Source organism: Hippopotamus amphibius, chromosome 7, assembly GCF_030028045.1.
Source record: "Hippopotamus amphibius kiboko isolate mHipAmp2 chromosome 7, mHipAmp2.hap2, whole genome shotgun sequence".
In the NCBI taxonomy this organism is placed as follows: Eukaryota; Metazoa; Chordata; class Mammalia; order Artiodactyla; family Hippopotamidae; genus Hippopotamus; species Hippopotamus amphibius.
In genome coordinates this window covers 36,046,361-36,067,318 of record NC_080192.1, presented here as the reverse complement: position 1 = coordinate 36,067,318, position 20,958 = coordinate 36,046,361, and the positions used below count along the sequence as shown (strand labels likewise).

Genomic DNA, 20,958 nt, shown 5'->3' with positions numbered 1-20,958 from the left:
TATTACAAACATATTGAAAACAAACTGTTTTTCAGAATTGATAAGAGAAAATAATGGATACGTTACATAATTGGATAACCAGCCAAGGAATGTTTCAGCACAACAAATTCTGATATTTTCATTTGTTAATAAGAAAAAAATTAAATAGTAAATAATGAAGCATATACTTATAATTTATTAAAACTGTGATGATGTTTCGTGGTTCTTAAAATAGTAATAGTCCCTTTAAAATCCTACTTGAGATGTATAAGTGGTATACAATTGATTTTTTGTTTATGGAAACATTATTTAACTATGTCTTTTAGTAATTTTCAGTTCTAATTTGTAGACTTCCTGTAACATTAACCATGTCTACAGGAAAAGTGGATCAACTAAGGATATAAGTGTAGACTTTATTGAGAATATTTTCAAAAGTAAAAATTAGTGATTATTGGAAACTGGGGCAAATTAACCATGCTTAATGATTTCATCAACCATTTATATGCATTTATGCGTGTAAATTCTTGAGTATATTTTAGCATTAAATTTTCCATTCTTGAGTTTTGGCCATGCTATATACTACATTCAGGAAATTGGCCAAGTCTGTCTTGTCAAGATGCCAGGATAGATTAAGGCAAGAGAATTAATATATGATGACCTGGACGTCTGCAGGATGGTAAAGAGGAAGTCAGAAATAATGTAATGGAGAAGCTAAATTATAATACATCCAGGTCACTTAAAAAAGAAAAAAGGCACAAGTTGGAAGATTTTTTATTGCAGGTTTTATAGTGTAAAGCATCATATGCGATTATGAGTTCAAATTACAAATTGTAGGTAACACAGAGGCTCATTTTACAACATTCAAATATCTAGTGAGTTTTTGCAAGTGGTTTGAGGGAAGAAACAATCAGTTCGGGTGCCTGGGGTGCTTAGTTGTCTGGGGTGATCAGTGCCAGAGAAACCTACTTATATAGTAAAGACACACAGAAGAGTGACAGAGTTCCCCTGTGGTAGTAGTGTTTTCATGGGATTTCCCCCACTGTATTGTCACAGGTACTAGAAGGACTCAGAGTCCAGTCAAATCTACATGAGAAGGAAAGTATAGTTTCTGCCCTCAAATAGCTTTAAGTTTGGATTTAAAAATCTGTTAAGTAATAAAGTAACATCTCTTTTAAGAGAGAGATGCTTGTGTTATGAGAAGGCAGACAGAGACAACTCAGTCTGGAGGAAAAGGAAGAATAATAAAGAGAAAGACAAGAGGGGTCACACAAGAAATATGAATGAACAAGGTTGTTTGGGGGGGAAATTGTACAGTTTTGGGTACTTCAGTTTCAGTTGACTGTTGGGTATCTGCTAGGCAGCTAGAATCTATTTCTATCACTCACAAGAGCATTCTGAGGTAGAAGATGTAGATTTTGGAGTAATTATCTAAATGTGTAAATTGAAACTGACTGTCAATAATGTGTGTGTGTGTCTGTCTGTGTAATATGTGTAAGGATAAAGGAAAGAAAGACCATGGGTGGAATCCTGGAGAATACCAATATTGAGGGAGCTTGGTAGAGAAAGTGGAACCATAAACTGTGTTTAAGGAGAAGGAAAGAAGCCTGGGGTATTTGATGCCATTGAAGCTGATGGATAGGATAGTAAGAAGGGAGAAAATGGCCAATGATCGTGTACTATAGAGAAGTTAAATATTTCTATGAGGTTTTTGTGTCCCTGTGGGAAAAAAAAACAGTGGCATCAATCATGGGTCTAGAAACTTGGAAATATTATTCACTTCTCCTGAATGTAGTAGAGAATAACATTTTGCCATCACAAAGCTACAGGATGTCCTAGAGAATAATTTTATCCTACAGAATGCATGGACATAATCACCAAAGAATTGAAATTCACACCAGGAGCTCCTTAGGTGCTGGGGATGTAATTTATTTATGTCTTTGTTTCTAGCACATAGTGAAGTCCTTGACACCTCCTTGGTACTAACAAGTGCTTTTGGATAGAATTGAATTAAACCACTTATTATTTCACACTCATTTCTTTTATAGTGACGGAAACTACACACTGTGGTATTGGTGCCTAGGATTGCTTGCTGGAACTAGCTGTTAAACTTTGCCCTCCCCACTGCAACCCAAAGTAAAACTGAGGGAAATCAGAATCCTTTTAGAAATTGGAGCCTGGCAAAAGAAACAAGGAGATTAAATCATTCCTATGCTTGTTTGTATTATAGGTTTTCTATTACAAATGTAGTTTTAAAATGGCACTGTGTGGGTCATACTTTTCCATGTAGGAATATTCATTCAAAGTTAACTGTGTAGAGAGAGTTAAACTATTTTCCATGTTGGAAAAACGATGAAAGGCATTTTCTCGAAATCTCACCGAAGTGGCCCTTAATTTTATAGTCATTTTTATCCAGAGCACTGTAGGTAAATTTGAAGACATGTATTAGAAAGCCTATAAAAGAGTTTTATAAAGAAATTCATAATTGCATCCTGCTTTAATGCCTTTTGTTTGGTTTAACTTTAAAACTGATTGAGAGTTGCTCAAATGGCCAGAAGCATTTTTGTTGTTGTTACTAAAATTATGTTCATGTGGAAAGTGCAGGCTGATAGGCAACAGAATTTCAAATAAATTAATTTCAATTTTCTCAGAAGGAGGTTTTGCATTATGGAAAAAAACAAGTGTCTTTTTTCCTCTACTCCTGAAGAAAAATGAACAGATGTAAATTTGTTATTTGTGTAGTTCCAATCAGTCCTCTGCAGATTTCCAATTACTATGACTTAAGAATTATTTTCTAGACACACCAGGAAATACAGTAATGTTGTCTTCCATTTAATTTATTTTTTCTCTTATACAAAACCAAACTGATTTTGCCTGTATGTTCAAGAAGCTGCTTAATATGTTGGAGAAGTTGCTTAAAGTGTAATTGAAGTTTGGGGGAGGCCATTTGGATATTCAGATGATGATTAATTTTAAAAATTAATATCCTGTTATCTGCTGCCTGTTTTTCTCTTATATGTTATTCATATGAATAAAATACTAAATTATTACTGTGGCTAAGTTATATCTCATATCACTCACTTTTTTCAATTCTTTGCTCCGAAGAATTGCATGAGGCCCCCAGCTGCCCTATTTAAACGGCAGCCCCTCCACCACTCTCACACTCCTGTTCTCCTTTACTTAATTCCTTTTTTTACATGATATTTATCACCTTCTAGTGAACTCTGTAATTTTCTATTAGGTGTATATAGCAGTATTAAAATAAAAACAAATGTGTAGTTTATTTTGCGTATTGCTAACATGTAAGCTCCCTGAAGACAGGGTTTTTATAAATATCCTAAGTGCCTAGCATCGTGCTTAGCTCACAGCACAAGCTTGATAATATGTTTTGGATGAATGTTTGTATGTCCTGTCCATGATTTAGGCACATCCATTTTCCTTACACTCTTTGTGTGTGAAGAGTGCCTCATGGATTATTTTAGAGACTTGCCTGCCTGCTATTTCTTTCTTCCTCCATCCCTGATTAGCTCTGTAGAATCAGAGTACCTAAGGATGCCCTTTTTCTTTACTCCTCCATTGCTTTTAATTACAGTGCTCCTGTGTTGACTTTGCCCCAGCCACCCTTGTTGTTGGAATTGACTAGATAGGGGTTGGATGAAAGGCAAGAGGGAGGGAGTGATCCTATCTTGCTGTTCCGATAATAAGAATAGTGTGAGGAAATCCTCGCCGATCAGCTGGAGAAGAACAACCAGATCCAGCCTGCTCAGCGTAACCACATCTTATCATCAGACTCAGAAAATGACAGGCAGTCACTTTCTTAGAGAATAGAAATTTCAGGTTAGGGAATTAATCTGAGCTGTCCTTAAATCTAAAGGTAGTCCAATTTTTAACACCATTTATATTCTATGAATAGCCTCTGGTTTGTTTGTTTTAATGATCGTGTGTGTGTGTGGGGGGGGGGGTGTATCCCCTGTATCTTTGCCTAATTGACGTAAAAATTCTCAGAAAATTTGCTAAATCTTCAAAGACCAGATTTCGGGGTGGGTGCAAACCTGGGATGCAAAATGAGTACTCAGTCTCCCGAAACTTAGGGTTGGAGAAGAGAGTGGAACTGTGATCAAAAGCAGTAGCTGGCATCAAGGAGAGATGAGCAGGCTGGCCAATTTCTAGACTCTGTTCTAAAAAAAGTAATGGAAAAGTACTAGGAAGCATTCAGAGGTGAGACGTTTCTCTGGGCAGGGCCAGTACCTTTATAAAATATGAGGGTGGAGTGAACAGAAAAGATAAGAAAATAAAAAGCAAGTGATGTTGAAGGTATTCACCCATTTTTGTCTTCATTGAGCACTTCAATCCCCAACCTTCCGTCATTCCATTTGAATCTTTTGGTGCCCTGCCAGATCTTTTCCCCTGTCTCTAGCCACTAATTTGCCTCTGGCTCCTGCTGCTGGGACCTATAAATGATGACTCCTGCCATGAATAGATCCTTGCTCTTCTGACTCTTTAGTTGGGTGAAGGGACATCTCTTCTCAGCACCAAAATTAAACCTGCAAAGACAGTTTTAGGAACATTGTTATAAATGGAGTTTTCTTTCAATTCTTCAAGTACTTCAGGATAAGCCCATGAGTGAATTGTTCCTAGGTTGTAAAATCTATTCCAGGCCAAATGAGATAGGCTAAAACTTTCATTTGTGGAACTCCTCTTGCTTGTTCTTAAGTTAGAAACTGCTGGTCTGACCTAACACCTATTCCTGCTGGTCTGTGAGATACATGATACCTTTTCCTCTTTCATAATTTATTGCTTCAACAGCAGACTTTTGTTAGAGCCCTGCTGTTAAGGGACAAAGAAAACACCCACTTTGTTGAACATTTATGTTTAAAGTGAGTACATGGCACTAAATCACTGTGTGCCCATGGGAACCTCTCTAACCCAAATTATAACCATATCTATGATGGAATCAGGCCCTGATTTTTTTTTTTTCTTTTTCGGTAATATTTTTTGCAGTGTGTTGATTCCTGTGGAATTCACAAATGTTCTCTTCCCCCCCCCCCCACCCCCGCCACCCCAGTGCCTGAACAAACTAGTTTTAAGTTAGGTTTCCTTGCTGTGGACTTCAACAGTGCATCAGGCTGTATCATGGCACCCCCTGTGCAACTTTGGTACTGCTTTTTAAATTCTCTCTTTTCTGTCAGTCATTAAAATCTCTATAATGGCACTTTCAGAATAACTTTTGAATGAATGAATGAACAAATCAAGAGTCTAATTACATTGACCTTTACTGAGCAGGTCAGGCTTTGGCCTATGTCTGTTTCCCAGCTTGGGGTTCCTCCACAGTGATTGTACATTGTCCAACTGATAAATGTCTCTCCTTCAAAAAGTGGCATGATAGTTAGTCGTCCATATTGGAGAGCCCCTGTAAATCGCAAAGAATAAAAGCAGGTCTGTATATAGGTTTAAAGTTCCATTATTGGTGGTGTTTTAGTGCTTAAGTTTGCTTGTTTTAAATCACAAAATTCTCTTAGAGGATGGGGAAATATTTGAAAGAGATTTGACTATGATCCTGGAAAATGTATATAGACCTACCTGAATAATATTTGTTTCTGTGGGGAGAAGAGTGGGGAAGAGGGAGATTTTTCATTTTTTAAAAAATTTAACTCTCACCTTTGCAGCATGTAGGCAGCTTTGGGAAATACTGGGTTGGCCAAAAAGGTCATTCTGATTTCTCTGTAACATCTCACGGAAAAACCCGAACGAACTTTTTGGCCAACCCAATGTTAAGGACAAGGGTTTGGCATTAAACAGACGTGTATTCAAATATCCCATTTATTGGTCCTGTGCTTGGTTGTCTTGCTTAATTCTTGTTCTTTATCTGCAAAATTGGGTTCTGAATCACCTGGTGTTGTAACAAGGATTAAATAAAATGCCTGGAAACTTGATGTAATTGTATAATAATAAAAGCTAATGAACTTGTTGCTATTGATTTCGTTCTGTTTCTAACTGCTTATAGTTCTGCTTTCGTGGGGATATTGCTTACACTCACTGGTGAGCATTTCCATTGAGAGAAGTGGGTCCTGAGCACGAGAAGAACTCAAGAAAACTTCTTTGTGAGTTTATTCATCAGAGTCTCCAGAGAAACAGGGCCACAAGTATATGCATATAGTAAAGAGATTTATTATAAGGCCTTGACTCATGCAGTTCTGTAGGTTGAAAAGTCCCATGATCTGCCCTCTGCAAACTGGAGACCTGGAAGGATGGTGGTGTGCTTCAGAGGCCCGAGAGCCTGGTGTAAATTCCAGTCTGAGTCTGTGAGCCTGAGAACCAAGATGTCTGAGGGCAGATCAGTGTCCCAGCTCAGGCAGAGAGAAAGAAATCTTCCCATTCTCTTTTTTGTTCTAGTCAGACCCTCAGCAGATTGGATGATGCCCACCCACAGTGGGAAGGACGATCTGCTTTACTCCCTCTGCTGAGTATGATGCTCATCTTCCTGAAATATACTGACACACTCAAAAATGTTTAACCAGTTTTCTGGGCATCCTACAATCTAGTGAAGTTGACACATAAAATTAACTACCACACCAAGTGTATTGGTTCCACTTGGTGAAGTTGATTTGGCATTGGAGGCTGTAGATTATCTACCTTTGAAGCAAATCCAAGATGTTTATATACTAGGATGGGCACATATAAATACAGAAAGAGAGAAGAGAAATTTGTTGGTACAGAAAATGAAAAAGCACTGGGTATATGAGCAGGAGAGGGAGGGAAATTATGAATGCTTAAACCAAGAACAGATACATATTCCCAATGGACCAATGTGGGGTCATGGGAAGACAATGTGGTTTGAAGTCTGGCAGCTCTGAATTTGAATCTTATCTTGGGACTTTACAGTTGTGTCATCAATGTGCAAATTCTTTCTCTGATGTTTTTATATCTCTGAAGTGAAGAGGGTAATAATATTTCAAATTGCTAATTTTATGTTTGAAAAGAAACAATATGGAAAACTATCATAAAGCCATCTAGTGTTAGTTCTCTTTCTTGCTTCCTAATAAGTACTGTTTTTTTTAACTAGGAAAGTATATTCACACCTATTATTATTGTATGACATGTGGAGGAAAACATAGCTTTAATTATATATTCAGAAGACAGGTACAAAGTGAATTATGCATATATTAATGTACAGTGTAGTCTGTGAATCCCAGATCCAACAGTAATTAGCTATGCGGATTTGAGTAACCATTCTGATTTGGGGGATCTTTATTTGTAAAATAGGGATTATACCTTTATAGGTTTATTGAGAGAATTGTAGAAGATAATAATTGTGAAGCATTTTGTTCAGGACCTGTTAGAGAGTAGAAATGGACTTATATGGGATAAAGGCTTATTTAGATGTCACAGTCCAAGTTCTCACTCAGGAGAAGTATCTTTGTAATGAATGCTCCATTTAACTGAGTTTTCCTCTATTTTTCAGATGTGGTACTATAATGAGAATTTCTCTTTCCTTAGACCCTAAGCAAAAAGTAATTTTAAAATAAAAAAGTTGATAAAAGCTACAACTTGTTCATTTCCCTCCTAATATTAATTGATGAAGTTTTTAGTAATGTGTTGGAAATATAAAAACAGTTTTTTGATTGGATGCCAACTGCCCCGTAGTTGATAGGTTAGAATAAAAAATAATATTTAATAAATAAATAAATAAAATAATCTTTAAAAATAGTCATTATTGTACTTTATTCAGTTGTCAAAGTCTACACAGAATTCAATTTAGAACAAATAAACAGGTCTGTGTCAAAAGAAAGATACCAGAGAGGAGGCTTAACAGTATTTTCTGAAACTGTATTACTTGACAGTTCTGTGACACTTAGAAGTGATACCCAGTGAAACAGGTTTCAACTTCGAGGAGCTATGTGATAGAATCATGTGTGCACATCTGTCTAGTTCATGTCACGTGGTTGTTGTGTTTTTCTCTGTCTCCATTTCCATTCTTCTTCATGCAATAAAAGTACAGCGTGGGGAAACACCTTGCTTATTACCCTGCTCAGTGGAATTTAACCTTTTCAAGAAGTGACATCTTATTTTGCTCAGAGTACATATGGTATATAATAATCATATATAATAACTTATCAGTGGTTGGGAATAAGTATCCAATTAAATTATGCTTTTTGTAGCACACATACTATTATTCTAATAAATTGAAATTGTGTTTTAAGTAAAAGTTCACTATTTATATTCCCTTTCTCAGTACTTTTCTACCTAAAACTATCTTTGTAGAGATGTTATTTTTACCTATTAAATTGAAATAGTTTAATTAAAAGAAAAAGAAAAGGAGAGAAGGAAAGTTGAGTTCATGATTTGAGGGAAAAAAAATATGAGTAGAGAGAATTCTTTTGCTTGGTCCTTAAATACAAAGTCTGTTTTCCTAGGGTGACCTGAAAGCCATAGACGTGCCATGGGAGACCAGAAAATTTATATAACTTTGTCTCTGGAATCTCCCATGGAACTCCAGTTCAGTCACTTATATCTCACTGAATCTTTTTGAGATGAAAATCTCACCTATTTCTACTTCACTTGATAATTCCTGTGAGTTTCCTTCTTTCTAGTTATTTGGGGATTGAGAGGATTAATTAAATGCTTTTATATAAAAAATGCTACTAATATCATTACTCTTTTGGGCAGAGTGATAACTCTGACCACCCTGATGTCTAGGCATTTAATTTAAGAGTTCCAATTTCATGCACCTATTACGCTCTTAAATTATATAAGTTTAATTGAATATTTTAAATGCAAATTTCATTCTTGGTAATTGCCTCTCTGGTTATCACTCAAAACCAGACAGCCCATACTTTGTATTCATTCAAATATAATTAATAGAAGTTTTCCTTAAGATTCTCTATAAGAGCCATACTTGACATTACATATTTTATATATAGTTAAAAAAAAAAAAAAACACTAAACAGTGAGTGTGCTTTTTTTATCAGTAGAGAAAAGATAGTGATAAGAAATCCCAAATAACATTAGCTTAAACTCGTTAAAATTGAATTCACTGTCCAGAGGTGTGCAGTCCCAGGGTTGTAGCAAATTTTTATAAGGGTTCAGTTTCCTGGACTCCTTTCGGTTTGCTCGCTACCATCCCTAGAACAGGGTTTCTCTCTACCATCCCCAGAACAGGGTTTCTCTCTACCATCCCCAGAACAGGATTTCTCTCTACTGTCCTCAGAACAGGGCCTCCCCCTGTAGTCAGCAGGACAGAGGAAGGGTAAGGGAGAATATGCTCTTTCCTCTTTAAGGACTTTTCCTAGAGGTGCTTGGGCCACTGTGCTTTCATTTCATTGGACAGAATGTAGTCACATGACCAAGACTGCTGTACTGATTGATTCTGGTTCTTTGTATGTATTCAGTGGCTTGTGCATATTAGGTACTTAATTTCTAAGCTCTTGTGTCACTCTAAACCTTGGCATTACTGCAGTTGACTCAAGCAGTGGTAACTTACTCATTTTATTTACAGCTTCTGTTTTGAAAAAAACTGAGTTTCATTCCATTTACTGCTGGAATAGTCACTTGAGATTTTTGTCTGATAACTGTTTAATCAAACAAGATTTGGGGGCATTTGTGTGTTATGAGTTTGACATGCTATTATTAATTATCACTTCTGTCTGATAATAGAGATTAATGATTTATTTTTCCAACTATCCTATTATGAACATAGCCTAAAACTAGGCATTAATCTTGGAAAAACAGAAGAAATGCAACTGTAATGCCATTTCATAATTAGATTGTATAAAATCTCATTATTAGAGTCATTAGCTAAATTAGCAAATTCGATTAAGAAATTTGGATTAATGCAAAGTTTGAATATGATGCCAAGCCAATGCTAATTAATTTCAGTTGGAAAATGTCAAAGGCCTGAGTACCTTAGGAAAACATTGAACATCTAAAACATATAGTGTCTTATCTCTGAGGAAAGAAATCTTAGTTTCAGTGTACTTACATGTATTAAAGGATAATGAAACAAAATAAAATTCAGAAAAAAAGTCTCAATTTAAGATGAACATGATGTTTTTGTTAGTAATTGGACCTTAGGGATTATAAATTATTTGGTGAACCATTGCCTATAAACATTAAGCTATCTGATTTATTTTAATGACTAAGAATTTTTGCCCAGGGAATAGCCAAACAACTTATTACTGACATATTCTCAATGATACAATTGTAATTTTAAGCTGTCTTAGCTTTTTAGTTTCTGGAAAGCTTCCTACATAGATTGTCATTTAATTTCCATGAAGCTCATCCTTATTGCTATTCGTAGATTACAATGCTGTCCTCTGCAACTTCGTTTTCATAAGCATGGTGGCTTGATCTGTCTGGAACTCTGTTGCCTGTCTGCTTGCCTTCTCTACAAACTTCATTTAACCTGTCATCATGGAAAGGTATCTCTTTTGTGGGTTCCCAGAACATTTTATGCTTCATTTACACTGTGTTGTGAGTGTTTGCTCATCTGACTTCACCATGAGATAGTTCATTCAAAAAGTACTTATCTGTTGTTTGGTAATCGTATTCTCAATGTTTAATATGTTGTAGGAGTGCCACAAATTATGCTTTAATGAAATTGAGAAAAGAACGCTAATATCCTTTAATATTTCCCTAGTCTTTACGGCTCCTGACTATGTAAACCACATCCTGTTTCACTCATGTTCTGCATAAACGTCTGCTTAGTTTACTGCAATACATATTCTTTTTTTTTTTTTTTAATTTTATTTATTTTTTGGCTGCGTTGGGTCGTCGTCGTTGCGTGCAAGCTTTCTCTAGTTGCGGCGAGCAGGGGCTACTCTTTGTTGCAGTACGTGGGCTTCTCATTGCAGTGGCTTCTCTTGTTGTGGAGCATGGGCTCTAGGGCACGCAGGCTTCAGTAGTTGCAACATGTAGGCTCAGTAGTTGTGGCTTGTGGGCTCTAGAGCACAGGCTCAGTAGTTGTGGCTCACGGGCTTATTTGCTCCGTAGCATGTAGGATCTTCTGGGCCAGGGATTGAACCCGTGTCCCCTGCATTGGCAGGTGGATTCTTAACCACTGCACCACCAGGGAAGTCCTTGCAGTACATATTCTTGAAAAGTATACTTTTCTTCTGCTGATGTGCTTTATTAATACCAAGTTTTGAATGTGTCAGATTTAAACCATTTTAAAGACCTTTGAACCTGAGGCAAATGGCAACTTTACTTGAAGATTTGTATATTTTGACAGTTCTATATTGAGAGCAGCCTTTTACGAAGAGCCACTGACATTTTGTTTGGATGTACTGACAGCGGTGGGGAAGGGCATGCTTTATTTAAAAAAAAATTAAAAATAAATTTTTTTTGCCTTTCTAAATGAAGTCAGTAGAAATGATGATTAGACTTTTATTAAAAAAAAAAAATTTGTTCCCTGTAGTTTGGTTTTTTACATTCTGTATTCTTTGCATAGTTCATGTATGTGATTGGCAAGGACATGAGGACCTTATGTTCTGAAGAAATGTGTTGCAGTTAGTATGTATGAAATGCTAAATGTGGTTTCTTAACCTCAGCACTATTGACATTTGGGGCCAGGTAAGTCTTTGCTTTGTTTTGTGTCTTCTAACATGTTTGCATATTTAATGGCATACCTGGCCTCTACCCACTAGGTGCCAATAGCATCCACCCAGTTGCGACAACCATAAATGTCTCTGAACATTGCCCAGTATCCCCTGGGAGACAGAATCACCCCTGGTTGAGAAACACTGTGCTAAAAAATGTTCCCCTTCTGTCTCTGTCAATATTTGGAATCAGCTAGGGATTTGTATGCCTATTTACACTTAATGTTTGCATTCAACTCTGTCCAATCCGCTGTTACCATGGGTTTGACTGGTTTTCATTTATCAAGTGTATAGAGTATTGTGATTTTTTTTAAAATAGTATTTTAGAGAAAGACAGGGTTGTTAGGGGAGACTGGGGTAAAGATTGGCAAAACTTTCACAAGAAAAAGAAATTCTACACACAATGGTAATTCCCAGAAGATGATCAAAATCAGGTTAAAAAAAAGTTGAAAGGATTTAAGGGAGGGCATTTTGTTGTTTTTTTCTTGAAGTAAAGTGGTCTTCTGGAATTTAAGTGTTAGAGTGAATAGTACTTTGTACATATCCAGATGCATTTTCTTCCTTTGACTATAACAGGTATTTATTCTTTCTGTTTCTCCAATTTGTGTTCTTCACTGGCTGCTTGATTTCAGTGACTGTGGTTCTGAAAGATAAGTCATTGGGGGAGAAATATGGGAAGTAAAATATTTGAATCTATTAAAATACACTCTAAGATATCCACCTACACACAGATACATAAAAGTGACCCCATCATTTATTATTTAGAGATCAATAACGTTTTTCCAATTTCTTCCCCAAAAGACACTTTAAGTTCACATTAGTATATAGCATGGACCAATTCCCTTAATTATACAGCTACTTCACGTAATATGAATAGAACTATTTCTTATTAGATTCTGGCTTGAATGGCGTATTAAAATGTGTTGTTGTTTTTACTATACATAGAAACCAGAAGATTTTATTGACATGATCAGTGTGTGAACAAACTGTGTCATCAATTTTAAACACTTGTGGCAAAGCCTTTGGTATGAATGCTCTATTAAAATACAGATCCTCCTTTATAATCAGACTGCTGGGCTTGAATTGTGGCACACTTCTTGCTAGTTGCATGTCCTTTGGTATGTTGCTGAATTTTTCTTGCCCCAAGTTCATCATCTGTAAAATGGGCTAGTAATAATAACCTCGCTCATAAGATTATTGATAAGTAATAATTAACATATCTAAATGTAAGTGTAAAGTAATATATGTAACATTTTAAGTGCCAAATAAGTTTAGCTATTATTATTACCATAAGTAATATGATGTGAAGGATTTCTATCCCTCTATCCAGTCTTCAGTAAAATAATGCTTTCTATAAATGTGGAAAACAGCAGTAACAGAAGCTTCCTTGTTACAGTGCTAGAACTGACCCAAATTCACCCTGAACTGCCAAAATGGTATTGTGATTCCTTTTCAGAGCATCAATTTCAAGTTCATATTATGTAAAATCTGGAGAATTTTAGAGCAAAAGGAAACATAACCCAGTACCCATGCGTCTAGAATTGAATTATCTTCTCTCTCTTCTTTTTTTCTTTTAGAAACAGCATGGGATTTAGTATCAGAGAAACTGTGTTCCAGTCCAGGCTTTGCCTCTTATTAACCATAAAACCTAGAGTTAGTTGCTAAATTCTCTGTGAATCTCTCTTTCTTCCTGTGTAACATGGGGCTGATAATGACACTTTTTACTGCTACTTACTTTCAAGCCTCTGCCAACGGCACTCAAACTCCGTGAACCTTCCCTTGTTCGTTCCTGAGCTGGAGTAGTGTTGCTCCTCTGTCCTCTATCATAGTAGTTTTCCACACCATTTATTTTATTTGTCTCCCTCAATAGATCGTGCATCCACAGGCGAGTGCATCTGCCTTGTTCACATTTACAGTGTGCATACTAGGGCATAGCTGATGCTCAATTAAATCCTTAGCCATGAGAAATTGGTCACAATAGCCATCTAACTTGGACTCACTCCATTGCTAACTTTATTTAGATGATACAGAGGATGATGCTCTCGAATTCAAAGAGCCACTGTATATATAATCCTGGAGACTTGGCTGCTCCATCACTCTGTGTGACTAGTTTCCTCCAAAGAATGAGGCCGGCTGGACAGGATTGTCTAGGTGTGGTTATCATGCTGTATTTTATGAGTTGGAAAATGACAAGACTGTAATACATCAGTATTGGGGAGCCCATGAGGCTGAATACATCATTTTCAAGGTTTATGGGCTTTAGGTACATTTTCAGAGATATGCGTTCATCTCCTCATGTTCTTTCTGTCTAGCCGAACAGCATATTTGCCCTTTAGAAACGTAATTATGTGCAGACTAATTAGTGGATGACTGCGGTTATTTAGGTGACAGGAAAGATAAAAAGGGTTCTGCCAGATCCATAAAAGTGAACCTTGAGGGGCCAGAGCGAAGAGCCTTAGGAAACAAGAATTGATAGGCTTTGCAGACTTTCTTAAACCTGGGATTGTGAGGGTAAGTGAAAAGTCAAAGAGTGAAAACCAGGTTTCTGATTTTAGCAACTAATATGAATGATGGTGCTGATTGCTGAGGAAAGATTTTTTTCTTCTTTTATCTGTTTTGTTTATCTGTTTCTTTAAATTTTTTATAGTTTTCTAAATCTTATTTTTTTAATTTATTTATTTATTGATTGATTGGCTGCATTGCGTCTTTGTTGCTGCCTGCAGACTTTCTCTAGTTTCGGAGAGTGGGGGCTACTCTTTGTTGTGGTGCTCAGGCTTCTTATTGCGGTGGCTTCTCTTGTTGCAGAGCATGGGCTCTAGGCGCATGGGCTTCAGTATTGTGGCACATGGGCTCAATAGTTGTGGCTCGCAGGATCTAGAGCACAGGCTCAGTGGTTGTGGCACACGGACTTAGTTGCTCCACAGAATGTGGAATCTTACTGGACCAGGACTCCAACCCATGGCCCCTGCATTTGCGGCAGGTGAATTCTTAACCACTGCGCCACCAGGGAAGCCATCTTTCTTTAAGTTTTTTAAAATTAATAATTAATTAATTTATTTATTTATTGGCTGTGTTGGGTCTCCATTGCTGCACACGGGCTTTCTCTAGTTGCGGAGAGCGGGGGCTACTCTTCATTGTGGTGCGCGGGCTCCTCATTGTAGTGGCTTCTCTTGTTGCAGAGCGTGGACTCTAGACACATGGGCTTCAGTAGTTGTGGCACATGGGCTCAATAGTTGTGGCACACAGGCTTTGTTGCTCCATGGCATGTGGTATCTTCCTGGGGCAGGGCTCCAACCCGTGTCCCCTGCATTGGCAGGCGGATTCTTAACCACTGCGCCACCTAGGAAGTCCCTTCTTTCTTTAATTTTGAATGGGAGATACTGCTTTCAATTTTTGAATGTGTTGATTTTGAAATTCCAGCAAAGCACCTAGATTGACGTGGTTGAGTAAGCTGTTGAATTTTCAACAGATGTGGTTTTCAGGAGAGAGATCACTATTTTAGAACTGAGAACAGTCCACATATGAGCTGCGTGTATGCATGTTGTCATGCAGAGACAGTATCAAGAAAAGGAGAAAAAGACAAAGACCTGGGAAATACCAGCTTCTTTTAAAGGAATATATGAATAAAGATACACTTTTCTTCATTCTTGGAAGGATAGTCTCAGGGATAGAGAATAAGGAAGACCGGTTTTCCAGAAGCCGAGGAAACACAATTTCAGGAAGGAAAATGGATTTAATAGTCACAGCTGCTGCAGTTGAGTAGGTGATTCATATAAGCGAACTATTTTGAGAGTTTGATAATTAGTGGAAATTTGATTATGACATTTCAGTGGAATTCTGGAAAAGAGCCTAAACTGGATTTAGGGGTAAATGGGATTTGAGTCATTGGACATGTACACCACAGACCATTCTTAAAGGAAATCTGACTTCAAAGGGAAGAACAACAGTAAGAAGTAAAGAGGTGGATGCAGGAATGATGAAGTGGTAGGGTTTTATCTTCTCCTCTATGCTAAGAAGCGCACAAACATTTCTGTAGTCTTAAGGGAAAGGAAATTGCAATGGGGAAAAAGATTGAAGATATTGGATAAAAAGGGGCTCATGGAAGGACTTTAATTCCTAAGGAAAGTAGAAAGACTTGGGTTAAGATGGATTTCTCCTCTGATGACATTAGCATTGTATCAAAGAAGAAACACCTTTTTATCTGAACCTCAAAGTCAGTTAAGGTTGTAGCTATGATTCTGAAATGCGATAATGTTTATAAGCTTGGTTAACTGGAAAGCATTTTGTCAAAATTATTTTTATAAAGAATACTTTTTGGAAGTATGTGGGTGTTCTTTCTCTTTATCAGTTTTACTTGCTTTTAAAGACAACTGCACATTTTCACAGACTCTTTCACCACAGGAAGCTTTGTTTTCCCTTGTTCCCAGCAACTGAAAATACACTTAACAGCAAAGTATATCAATTTCATTATCAAATTGTTACTCTAAGTTTTTTATAGAAATGTACATTTCTGTCTATACATAACTATTAATATGGTTTGGAACAGTGTCATCTATTCAGATGTCTCTTTTAACAAATAATAGAAATAATGAGGCTAATATGTGCTAATGACACAAGTGAGCAGACTTTAATTTCACAATGGTTTACTTCATTATTTTTCAATCATGCCCATTAAGTAATAAGCTGAGTATTTTAAAATACTCTACAAAATGATAAGCTTTTGTCAGTAGCCTGCTGGTTTTGCAAACCTCCATTTTACCGCCTTTTGAAGGCCGCAGGAGCTGGCAAGTGGAATCTGCAGTGTGAGGTTGATGACAGTGGTCCTCGGGTCCAAGAGAGTGCCAGGTGTCTGTGAGACACTCGCCGATTATAAGAGAAGAGACAGGCCAGAAAGCCCTTCATGAGAGCTTTTAGAACTTAGTCCGGTTCCTTGACACTGTATTTTCACAGACATGATTATGATTGATTCTCCCCTAGGTTGTAAGGGTAAGGGCAGGGCCTGGAAATGCTGGGATAATCCACGTGGCCACTCATTGCTGAGGGCACCTCCTAGGGAGGCCCACAGAGTCTGAGGGTCCATAGACAAAAGCATGTCTCACAACAGTGAACTGAAATTTGCCAAGTGTCCTGAAATTCAAGCTTATTTGACCAAATCCAAACAATAAGGAAATAATGTGAATGGTCCTTGGTCTTTGTTCTTTGATGGAATCTGATTAGATTCTGACTCTATTGACCCAGATTACCCTTTGCCTTTTGGGCAGTCATGGGCCAGTATTTCCCAAACAATAGGGCCAGTGGGAGAGGTAACTCAGGTTTAAATGTTTATATATCAGGGTCTTAGAGAGACAAGTTACCTTTCTGAAGCGATGAAAAACTGTGCGTGCTCCAAGCAGAAATCCAGGTGGTTTGTAATTCTAGTGGGAGAGAAAAGATTGCCGGAAAGGGGAAAGTTCAGTGGGGGGTAAAGGGCTTTTTGGAGATACTTCTTAATACTTTCTAATGCAATGGATACCTCTCCAAGTATTTTCTCTCCTGAGGAATGATTTCCTTCTATTTAGAATTTATTTTTATAGTACTTGGTCATCTTTATGGCCCCGTTAACCATTTTTATTTTTGAAACATAAAATGAAATTTTGTGATCTCATGTATAGTAATACAGTCTTGTCTCCAAATTTCTCTTTTCCTTATGCAGAGGGTTACTTCTACAAGAGAACAGCAGGTTTGCAGAAGCACTACATTATTATAAATTGGCGATTGGGAGCAGACCTACACTGGCTTGTAAGTAATATTCAAGTCCTTTAAAAATATCTTCCTTCCTTCCTTCCTTTCTCCCTCCCTTTCTCCATGAAAATCGTGACTTAAAGCCTCACAGATTAAAAAAAACATGGTCCTTCTGTTTCTGAGTACTTGCCTTCAAATTATGGGCCTTTAACAATTACATCTCTCTCAATTTTAATGTTTTGGTGTCTGTTTATCATTTTAATATATTAAGATAAATATAACTTTCATTCATCTAGATCTTAAGCTTAAAATATTCTGACTCCTTGAAGGCAGAGACTGTTTATTCTATATATTTTTTGTGTGATACCTGTACTTCTTACTACATTGTTGTTCTTTTGTATATTTGTTCCCTGGGTATTTATTTCTTGATTTTCTTTTAAAATCAGAAATAATGAATAGAAATGAAATTGAAGTAAAGATAACTTTATTATTTCCACAGTGACATTATCTTCTCACATTTGTATTTGCCTTTTTCTCCCCTCAGCTGCATATTTAAACACCGGTATTATTCTAATGAACCAAGGAAAGACAGAAGAAGCCCGACGCACATTCCTGAAGTGTTCTGAAATCCCTGACGAAAACCTAAAGGACCCTCATGCCCATAAGAGCTCAGTTACCAGCTGTCTGTACAACCTGGGGAAACTCTATCATGAGCAGGGACACTATGAGGTCAGGCCAAAACCTCTCTGCCATGTTCCTCCCCCTTGTTCTGATCTGGTTCCCATGTTTTCTTCCTATGATCTCAGTGTAGGGACACTGATCATTTAAGAAGCTAACAAATGTTTTTATTAAAAGAGTTTTATGGTGAAATTCTTTTGGGAAAAATCTCTGCTTAAACGAAACTTAACAGATTTCTTCTCTATGAATTTCTCAGAGTAATTATGACTCCTCATGAAAGGGGAATAGCATTCATTGCTGCCCAAGCTTATTTGCTCACCATCTCCTGGATTTTATGATTCAAGACACGTTATTATTGTTATCTGCATCCCTTGTTTGATGTTAAAAAATACATTTCTTGTACTCTGCATATTAAGTGGTTTGATGTAAATCCTACCCATTTCTTTTCATTTTTTAAAAACAGTGATGCAATGGTTTTATTGTTTTTTGAAATGGAGAGAGGGGAAAAGTGATGGAGACAGGATCTTGTGTGGGAAATTGGGAGGTTTGCCCAGTCCTGTGTCCCCTGTCACTCACACGAAGCCTGCCTGCATGGGTTGTTCAGTATGGCTCCTCCCTCTCTCAAACCACACCCCCACATACTCTTACACAATGTATTAAGACTGCAACATGAGGGTAAAGATACAGTTTTAAAAATAATTGCGTTTAATGATCTCAGTAGGTCTCAGTAGCTAGAAGATTAGTTAGCTGATATTTTATTTAGCTCCTGCTTGATTACCTGACTTGAAGTAACTACAGGTGTTAGATGCCTATGGGTGACTTCAAAATATGAATTCTTCTAATTGTTTTTATCACATAATGTATGTGAACTGAAACTTTTTTATTAAAAGGGTATTGGTAATATTTGACTCCTTGTTAAACTAATTTTTATATGATCTTCATTGACTGGGTTGAATGTTTTTATTTATGAAATTGAGGTAATATGATATCAAAGGACAGCTCGATTATTTTCCTCTAATGAACCACTTAGAGCAATGGAAGATTTTAATTTTGGAAGGATGTTATTATTTTGTTTTCAGTGGCTAGCCCTGTACTTTATCTCTTTTTTCTGTTTCTTAAATTAGGATGCCCTTAGTGTGTACAAGGAAGCAATTCAGAAAATGCCAAGGCAGTTTGCCCCACAGAGCTTGTACAACATGATGGGTAAGTAAAATAGTAATATTTTAATTGATATTTCAGGGACCTGTGAAGAAATTAAAACCTGTACTGCCGTTAAATGGAATTCTAATAAATCACATTGTTAATCCTCACTAAAAAAAATCCTATTCACAATTAGGTGTCACATTCAAATTTTCACAAAGCATGCCTATACTAAGAGCAAATAAATGTGTAAACATAGTGATTTTCAACAAGTTGGCTGGATCCCAGAGTTGCTGAAAAGCGGCTTATGAACCCAAGTGGGTATCGAGTATTAGCTGCTCTACACGTAGATTTTAACGAGTTGATCAAATTTGTGGTAATTTTTGATCATGTTATTAATCAGAATATTCTTAAAAGTAAGCATGCTATAACAGTCACGATTTTGATGCTTATAAAAGATAAGGATAACTGAGCCAGCCAGTATGGTTTTCATTGATAAAGGCTTGGCTCTCTAGAGTTTTTTTTTTTTTCCAGAATACTATTTTAGAGTAAAAACAATACTGTGAAGAGTATAAATATTCTATTACAATTATTCCTTTTTCTACATTGAATAATCAGCTTAATTTTCTTATTAGTCAGAAAGTATGCACGCTAGGGTGTAGATTTTTCAAGGTACAAGAGGTCAAGAACTAAAATTACTAATAAAATAATCTGCCTATTACCTGCGATTGATCCGTGACAACCTTGTAGTAAATTGTTACCACAGCCATTTGATAATGGACACACCTGAAAACTGCCTATACAGTAGGGATTTTTGAAAAGAATTCTTGAAAAGCCTCTTCAAAGTTTCAGATGTCATGCCGATTGATTAACTTTGCTATTTTCAGATAAAGGAGAGAAGAAAAAGTGTTGCTTTTGTCCTCAAATCAAATATTTCTTTTTCTCCAAAGCACAAATTGCAAACTCAGATTTTCCTTTTTCATTAAACCTGGTTAAACTTTTTAATATTTCTAGGCATCCCTCATGCATATAAACTAAATGTGACTATGTGATTTCTGGGATTAGTTTGTAATTCTGTATTCTGTGATTTGAGAAGTTTTATAGTAGCTGTATGGCTTTTGAGTACACACAAAAAATCCCAAGCCCTCCCAAACTAGAAAATTTATGCCTGGAAAGGACACTCACTTCTACTTTTTTTTGAAATGACAGAAAATTCAGAAATAGTTTAGAGCTAGAACAAGACATAGGTCAGTAAGTAGGGAAAAAAATGATTTGGAAGAGGTTAATATATTCATTCCCCATCTCTGGGAATCCTGCCCCCAGTTAGCCTGGACAGCAGTGGGGGTGATTTAATGCTCATGTTAAAGAGGACACTGGAGTGTTTTTAGTTGCTGTTTCTTTTTCTCTTTGGTATAGTTACTAAATGGTAAAATCCAGCTTCCTTAAACGAACTTTTGTCCTTACCCCCTTAGGAATTAAAACCGCACCTTTTACTATCTGACATTTTACCATCAATCTATCCACTCAGGTGAAATATACATTCCATAAAATGTGTACCTAGAGTATGTAGATGTATCAGTTGAATTAACTTTTGTGTTAATGCTGGATGGTTATTCATTTCAAAATGAATATTGAAAGAATTGTGTTCTCTAGTTTTGTCTGAGGCACAGGACTTTTAGTTTATAATTTTATTTTTAACGCTAATGCTTGGGAAGGACTTTTCCCCAATTTTCCTCAATTATCAAAGAAGATATCTGTCTTTAAATTAGGAAAGGACTCAGATCCTTGGCAACAGACTGCATAGGGCATCTTTATTATTAATAGGAAGTGTGGTATTCACTATAGTTAA

The 20,958-nt window shown here is 36.7% G+C and overlaps 1 protein-coding gene across 2 annotated transcripts in view; it reads left to right on the top strand.

Moving 5' to 3' along the window:
- TMTC2 (transmembrane O-mannosyltransferase targeting cadherins 2) overlaps positions 1-20,958 on the top strand; it is a 370,895-nt gene that overhangs the window by 221,355 nt on the left and 128,582 nt on the right. For both annotated transcript variants that reach the window (XM_057742666.1, XM_057742667.1), the window contains exons 5-7: positions 17,263-17,348; positions 17,836-18,020; positions 19,094-19,172. In XM_057742666.1, the coding sequence (XP_057598649.1) occupies positions 17,263-17,348; positions 17,836-18,020; positions 19,094-19,172 (350 nt within the window). The remainder of the gene's footprint in view (positions 1-17,262; positions 17,349-17,835; positions 18,021-19,093; positions 19,173-20,958) is intronic.